Consider the following 8502-nt stretch of genomic DNA (forward strand, 5'->3'; position numbering starts at 1 on the left):
CATTGAATAAAAACCCGGAAAAACTTGATCTGCAAGAAAAAAAAAATCAGGATTATCTCTTCAGCTATGAGTACCCACAAGTATTTTGGTATTCTAAAATAGCCAAGCTGGGCTACTCTTGTATTTATGGGCTCAGAAACACTTTGTGGTCCACTAATAAATATATTGGTAGAATCAAAATATGGAAATAGAACACTTAATAGAGTGAACATGGAAGCAACAGATTGTACATGTTCAGGATGACAGATTTCACAGAATCAGACTCATTAAAATACTTTTTAGTATTTTGCAAACTGTAAAATCACACACAAGAAACACTATGACAAACAGGTTAGAGCTTGAGGAACAGCATCGAGTCCTCTCCACTTGAGCACCGTATACAGTGCTCAGCGGATGGTATATAGGGAGGTGTTAAACACCAGTAATAAATAACCTCTTGCTACAGTTAATGAGAATAGAATTTTAAAATCCAGCATGTGTGCAGGATCTAGCTCAGTACACAGGGTGTTTCTGGGAAGAGGGAACTGTTGCACCTTTATTAAGTAGCTATCCAAGCGAACACTTATTTGGACTCATTTCACTTCCAAATCCATTGCATTTTCTTTATAGTACTTGTTAGTAATCCTTTAATGGAGCCTAGTATTCATGGGCAAAGGCCTTTGCCACCAAGGCTGACTACCTGAGTTCTGTCCCTGCACCCCACATGGTTGAAGCAGGGTTGGTTCCTGTAATATGTCCTCTGGGTCCCACATACTCCACCTTGTAGCATGCACACCCCACCCTGCAAAATAGCTAAGTAAATGTAATTCTTAAAAACCCTAGCAGGACAAAGGAATCACAGAACACAAGAAAGTTGATTATGGCATGGCAAATCCTAAGAGTAAGCTATGTTACTGTGTTGAGTGGGGATGCCAAGGAGTTGCTTTGGTCTAAAATGGAAGAAAACAGGCGAGATTTCCCAGTGGAAATAATCCTTGAGCTGAGTTGGCCCTTTAAGAAGAATCGAGAACAGCCCAAGCAATGCTGACAGCATGTGCAAAGCCAGCAGTGGGAGAGGCGTGGAGAGAGTTAGGGAGGTTGAGCTAGGAGTTCAGTAAGACAGCAATCTAGGGGAAGACTCAGAATTTGGGGTGACTCATTCCCTCCCACTATGATATTCACATGTGTCCTGTTGATCCACTTTCTCGTGCCTGACTCATTTTTGAGATGGATTGTCCACTTTAAGGTTTAACTCCTGTGCTAGTAATTACTATTACTAGTTAGTATTACTACTGCTGTGATGACCTACCATAACCAAAGCAACTTTGGGAAGTAAGAATTTATTTGGCTTAAGCTTCCATATCACTGTTCATCGTGGAAGGAAGTCAGGTAGGAACTCAAACAGGGCAGGAAGTTGGAGGCAGGAGCTGATGCAGAGGCCATGGAGAGGTTCTGATTAATGGCTTGCTCCCCATGGCTTGCTTAGCCTGCTTTCTTAGAGAACTCAGGACCACCAGCCCAGGGTTGGAACCACCCATAATAGGCTGGACTCTCCCCATCAATCATTAGTTAAAAAAATGCCCCATAGGCTTGCTTACAGCCCAATCTTATGGAGACATTTTCTTAATTGAGGCTCCCTTCTCTCAGATGACTCTAGCCCTGGGTCAAGTTGACATAAAACTAGCCAGCACATCTCCCTTAGAGACTCTGTTCTCTTTTAAGTCACATATAGTAGTGCTATTGCATAGTTTATATAATGTGCTGTAGGAGGCATGACATATACATTGGTGTGATACAACAGTATTTGATATTCCTGGGAAGGAAATGGAAAGGTGGTCCCAGAGTGGAGGTGAAGGTTCTAGAGAAGGTAGCACTTGAATTGGTCTTGAAAGGGCTCACCACGGGCTGCAAAGATGGCTCAGTGGTTAGGAGCACTGATTGTTCTTCCAGAGGCCCTGCTTTTAATCCTCAGCAACCACATGGTGGCTCACAACCATCTGTAATGGGATCTGATGCCCTCTTCTGGTGTGTCTGAAGACATTGACAGTGTACTTACATAAAGTAAATAAATATTAAAAAAAAAAAAAAGGAAAGAAAGAAAAAAGAAAAGAAAAAAAGGGTTCACCACAAAAGATGGTGGAGAGATGGAGAGATGACTAGTCTACTTTATTTTTAGTGATTCTGTTCCTACCATCTGTGTGTCCTTTCAGGTTGCTATTCCTCGATGTAAGAATCAGTATTTAAATTGAATCTTTTGTTCTGTGAGTTCTGCGTTTACTGTCTTGCTTAGAAAGGCCCGCTTCGTTCTGAGTTATTAAAATTTCTTCTCATATTTTCTTCTTCTAACTTAAACTTTTTTCAGTGTGTCATATTACTATTTTAGAGGATGGCGTGACCTTGTAATTTGTTATACCCATTCTAACCTGTGGATATAATTGTCCACATGTGTGTATAGATTTTCCAGAACCATATTTAGCCTCGTCTACTGCCTGTCTATTCCCATAGACGAGCAATGCCATCCTTGGAAGCATTTTCCTAAATGTTGGCATTTGGATTCTCTTCTAGATGAACTTTAGAAAAGTGGACTTTGGCATAATTGTGCTGTTTGTAAAATTTATGATAGGATTTTCATTTAGCTTGTTTTGGATAGATACACTTATGTGAGAGGAATTTACATTTTTACAGTATCAAAATTTCCCACTGAAGGCATGGCATCTTTATTTCAGCCTTCCCTTATGTCCTTTAGCAGACTTTGATAGATCATGTTGCATTTGCCTACTTCTTGTTAGGTTAGTCTAGTTTTATAACTAGTCTATTTTGTAACTTTTACTAGACCATTATGAATGTGCTTGTTTCATGACACTTTCTAATTGGTTATTTATTTGGGAATTTTGTTTGTTAGTCAGGGTTGCAGAAATTCTGTAAGTTAGACTTGCCAAAGCTAACCATGTAGTGCAGACTGTCCTTAAGCTCTTGATAATTTTCCCCTGTCTCCTGAGCTCTAGAATTACAGGCACAAGCTCCACATCTGGCATTCTAATGTTACTGCTTACTAAAAAGGGAGGCTATTGATTTTTTATATTGATTCTTGAGTAACTAGATTACTTCTGATATTCTTTTACCTACTTCTGTAATGCTCCTTTTCTTGTTGCTTTATGGTATTCTTACTCAAACAGAAACCCCTCTACAGCCCTCCTAAATCATGTCCATCAATGTGCTCAGACCACTGTGTACTTTGGTGGGCACAGCCTGGGAAACTCCCTTCCTGTTGGCTTCCTTGGGTTACCTTTTCAGTTCCCCATGCTTAGCTGAGTTCTTGCCCAGTCTCTTCTTGACCTAACTCTTGGTTTGCACTTGCATCAGTTCTAAAGGATCTGTCCATCAAGTTGGAATCAAGCAAGATTCTTCCCAAGGCCTTAGCCCTGGGCTGTAAGACACTCCTTCCTTTCTTCTGACAAAGGGACAGAGAGTGGGCTAGGTCTTGACTTTCCCATCTGTCCAACAAGAACCAAGCTGCTTAGTATTTTTAACCAGCCCTGAAGTTTTGGACTCAAACCTGTGTTGCCTTCTGTATCCCCTTCTAGAGACTCTCTTCGTCAGATAGAGCCTTGGAGTTGAAAGACATGCAATTTGGAGGGAGAATGGCCTCTTAAGAGTTCCAGATTAGCAGCAGTGTTAGGATACAAGTGTAGACAAACACTTCTCAGTCATTTAGCAAGTGTGACGGAACACATACTAGGCATGAACACAGAGAAAGAAATAAAAACGCCCAGGGCCAGAGAGATGGTTCAGCAGTTAGGGACGTTGGCTGTTCGTCTAAAAGACCAGAGTTTACTTCTCATCATCCATGTCAGATGGCTCACAACCAACAGTTACACGAGTACCAGGCTATCAGATACCTTATTCCACCTATATCTGTGCATGCATGTACATATGTATACACACACAAACACATGTACATACACATAAGTAAAAGTGATAAAAATCACCTTTTTAAAAAAGCTAGTACAACCCTCAGGATCTCAGTCCAGTTGAGAAAACAGATACTTGAATTTAAGTGTGGCCTGGGAACGCACCTAAGAGACCAGCAGGTTCTTCCCAGAGCAGTTGGGAAAGATGTCACAAGAGGTGAAGAATTAATAAAGGAATGCAGTGGTGAGAGGACTCTCAAGCAGGAGAAAAATGGACATACAGAAATGGAGCTGGGAAGCAAGGGGTAATAAAGTTGGGGAGGAGGCAGATCGGTGCGGATGCTGGGCCAGAGCTCCTGGTTGTTCAGTGTGATGTGGCCTTTCCTCCAGTGGTATTAGCCCTACTGTGTATGAGTGGGTACCTCATCTGGAGAAACTGGAAGCGCAAGAATACCAAGAGCATGAATTTCGACAACCCAGTGTACAGGAAAACAACAGAAGAGGAAGAGGAAGATGAACTTCACATAGGGAGAACGGCTCAGATTGGCCATGTCTACCCCGCAGTAAGTACCCCTCACTGAGAGCTCCTTCCCTCCCTCCTTTCCACTCACCCTCTTCCTTCCTTCCTTCCTTCCTTCCTTCCTTCCTTCCTTCCTTCCTCCCTCCCTCCCTTCCTCCCTTCTTCCCTTCCACCTTATCAAGAACCTCCCACACATCAGGTTTTCCTCTGGGAGAGCACAGCCATACTGAAGCAGGCGATGGGGGAAGCAGAGTATCAGGATACCTTTTACCTTCAGGGTCTTCCTAGCAGTTAAGAAGCCAAATGACTTTCTGTAGAAGGGTAACTGGCTGAATTCCAACAAGCTCTGAATACCAGTTAAATGCCAACCACCACATTAGACATCAAGTATTCAGAGTTAAGGAGCACATTGCTTCCCAAGTCCCCGCTGGAGAGTTAGAGATGCTCGGTGTTGTGGGGTGGCAGTTGAATCTTTCTAGGAAGCCTTCCTAGGCTTGCTTTCTTCTCCCACAGTTTCCTGGGTCTCTCCATCCACAGTCCTCTTACTTTTTGCTTAGCAGTTAAGCCATTAGACCATGAGGTCCCTGAGGGCAGGATCTGAGGTGGTTAGTCTGTTTCCCTGGGCTTGGCATAGCATGACTGGCTTTAATGGAGGCTGAATGGATGGACAGCGTGGAAACACAGCAAGGGGGGACTGCTAGTTTGTCTGGGGATCTAGTGCATAAAATGACTCCCAGGAACACATGAGCTGTGTCTTTAAAAAAATAGTAATTTTCAGGTAGGGAAGAATAGAAATGACAGTCCAAAGAGAAAGGTGTAGAGGCAGGAAAGAGCATGTGGGGAGTGAGAGTTATGAAGTGCTTAGAACAGGTGTCATTGTTGCACAGCAGAGTCAGGGGGCTGAGTATGACCTCAGAGGTCATCCGGTCCATCCCCCTATCAGGCAATCAGCAGCTATGATCGCCCACTGTGGGCAGAGCCCTGTCTTGGGGAGACCAGAGACCTGGAAGACCCAGCCCCTGCCCTCAAGGAGCTTTTTGTCTTGCCGGGAGAACCAAGGTCACAGCTGCACCAACTCCCGAAGAACCCTCTTTCCGAGCTGCCTGTCGTCAAGTGCAAGGTAGGGCAGTGCCACTCTGAGCCTGAGGGGCTGGTGAGTGAGGGCCATAAACCTAGGCAGCTACAGCAAATCCTAGCAGGCTTTCTGAAGTTAGAAGGCTACAAATGTAAGCTTGCCACTGGGACAGACGAAGAATGGACTTGCCCTAGACAGAGGAAACAGCATGTGAAAGAAATAACTCAATGTGTGGCAGGCAAACTGCTGTTGAAGCAAACGGTAAAGGAGAGATGTATGGAATGAAGTTGAGCAGCGTAGTGAGGGCTAGCAGATGGTCTGGAGGCTCCGGAATAACTGTGGCCAGTGCAGGCAAACAGATTTTTAGAGATCAGAGAAGGCATGGTACAAGGAACCCTACAGTTTGGAGCGAGAAAATGACTCTGCAACCATTCCATGGCCCTGCAGTCTTGTCTACTAACTACCTTTACTAGTGAGGTGAGAGTGGAAACCCCAGTCTCTACTTCCTGAGATTATAAAGTTTAAGAGCATTTGTAAATTAAAAATCAGTCTACACTAAAGAACTGTCATTGCCAGAGAAGGAAATGATGCAGTGAAGTTACTCTGATTAGTCAGTTGGATCTCTGAGCTCGAGGCCAGCTGGTCTACAGAGGGAGTTACAGGACAGCCAGGATACACAGAGAGACCCTGTCCTGTGTGATAAGCTTCTGCTAATCACAGAGAAATGGAGTAAGCAAAGGGGTATTTGGAAAGTGCCTACTATGTGTCAGACACTGCTTTCCATGTATCAGGCCTTTCTCTTTAGTCTTCACAGTTCCCTCTGGAGGTGATAGTATTAGTTTCATTTACAGTTGAGAAAACTGAGACCCACAGGATTTTAATAACTTGTCCAAGACCATAGCCAGAAAGTGGCAGAACCAAGATTAACTCCAGGCAGTGCACAGAGGCCCAAGTTCCTTCCAATTTGTCATGGGGTACATGTCCTCCAAGCTCTGGAAATCGAATTCTCCACCTCCTGTCTTCTTCTGTCCTTTTCTCCTGTAGCTTTGCCATCACTGCCAGAGCCTGTCTTTGGCCTACATAGGCTCAGCAAGAATAAGGGTGGGCTTGGCAATATCACTGTTAGTAAAACATGCATGGAGAAATTTAAAAGAAAAGCATGGAAAAATTAAAAATAACTCAAAATTAACTTGAAAGGTAGTAGGTTTCTAATTTTTTTCTTTTTGTCATATATAGCATGTCCAGAGTTGGAAAATGCTTATTTTGTGCTGGTTAGGTTTGACTAGACTACTTGAGACGTCGTACTTGCTAGGTAGCGTGTAAGAACTCCAGATACAGTTTTTCATTGGGTTTCTCACCTATCCCATGAAGTAGATACAAGCCTCACTGATAGCTGATGAAACTAAGGCTTAGAAAAGTGCAGCGAGGCTATCCCCAAATCATAAAGCTCTGAGAGGGGGAACACAGCCTGGGTCCATCCAAGGAAGGTGTGCAGGAAACGGACGGTGTGGTAGTCAAGGCTCACCATGAGCCAAGGAACGTTGGGTGTACATCCTAGAAAAGGGATCACTTGTTCAAAAATAAGTTTTGGAGCTTTCCTGTCCAGAACTCTGAGACTAATGCAGATCAGAGAGCATAAGAAGACATAAATCCCACAAGAGTAGGAAAACTGTGATTTGTATTCTGGGGACAGGTGGCTGGGGACAGGTGGCCCAAGATTTAACATTTGACAGTTAACCCCAACTTAAACTACTATAAGGAGCCACGGTTAGGTCTTTGCTACCTTTCTTTCTGAAAGCACAGAACACAGTGGTGGGGGAAAGCTACACTTGTAGGTCCGCACAGACATGGGATCAAACTTGAGTTCAGCCGTTTGCTATGTGATCCAGAGTGCTGACTGAGCCTCAGTTTTCTCGCCTCTAAAATTAAGTCAGATAAATCTTATCATTGGCAGTGAAGATTACCTGAACTAATGTCTGTAAAGTAATAGCATGTCTGATACTATGTTGCCATTCAGTAAAGATTGCCTCTTGTAGATCTAACGAGCATTTCTTTGGTCTATTTCCCCAGCGAGTGGCATTAAGTCTTGAAGATGACGGACTGCCCTGAGGATGGGCCCACCCACTTCGTGCCTCATGGAGTTCAGTCCTATGCACTACTCTCTGGATGGTGTGTGATTGGATGAATGCCATTTCTATATATGGGTCTGTGTGAATGTGTATGAGTGTGTGTAACTTTTTTTAAATTTATGTTGCGGAAAGGTAACCACAAAGTTATGATGAACTGCAAACATCCAAAGGATGTGAAAGCTTTTATATGTATAATGTTTTATACACTTTTTAACTGGTTGCACTACCCGTGAAGAATTCATGGGACAGCCACTGCTGAGTGACTAACCTGATGCACATAACCAAACGGGGCCAATGGTACAACCTCTACTCATCATTTGAACACAGCATTTATAGAGGATGTTTGATTTGAAAGCTTTTTTAGGTTTGAGGAACTTGGGTTTTTTTTTTTTTTTTTTGTAAATAAAATTATGCTTTGTGGCTATCCATCAACATAAGTATAAAAAGAAAGAACACTTCAACTCCCTTCCCCATTTAGATTATTTATTAACATATTTCATACATAAGGTTAGCTCTATAAATAATCTAGAGAAGTGAGAGTATTTATTTTTGGTATGATTGGCCCACTGCACAGACTCTGTTTATGTGTGTGTGTTTGTATGAGAGAAAAAAAAATCTGTAGAGAAGAGGCACGCTTATGACTATTGTTCAAATACATAAAAACAGTTATTTTAAAACAGTCCACGTGAGGGTGTCAAGTTTTCAGAGACACCTTCAGAAACTTTGCTCGGAAAACAGATACCACGGTTTGTGCAGACATGTGGGAAAGGTAGATCTCTTCACCTCTGGCTGCTCCTGAAGCTCTGATAGGCCAGCAAAAAGCTTTTCAGCTCCTCCGTGGCTGTCGTGATGGCCACCTTGGCTCTCTGGCCAGTGTACAGATACTGC

At 43.1% G+C, this 8502-nt stretch overlaps 1 protein-coding gene across 11 annotated transcripts in view; it reads left to right on the forward strand.

The window, feature by feature from the left end:
* LRP8 (LDL receptor related protein 8) overlaps nt 1-7594 on the forward strand; it is a gene marked incomplete at both ends in the record, with an annotated part of 67684 nt that extends 60090 nt beyond the window's left edge. For 8 of the 11 annotated variants that reach the window (XM_080921307.1, XM_080921309.1, XM_080921304.1 and 5 more), the window contains 3 exons: nt 4281-4453; nt 5354-5530; nt 7556-7594. In XM_080921307.1, the coding sequence (XP_080777433.1) occupies nt 4281-4453; nt 5354-5530; nt 7556-7594 (389 nt within the window). The remainder of the gene's footprint in view (nt 1-4280; nt 4454-5353; nt 5531-7555) is intronic. The other 3 variants (XM_080921312.1, XM_080921305.1, XM_080921306.1) reach the window with 1 other exon arrangement.
* Nucleotides 7595-8502: the final 908 nt, after the last annotated feature.

Source organism: Micromys minutus (assembly GCF_963924665.1).
Source record: "Micromys minutus genome assembly, chromosome: 9".
NCBI classification, from domain to species: Eukaryota; Metazoa; Chordata; class Mammalia; order Rodentia; family Muridae; genus Micromys; species Micromys minutus.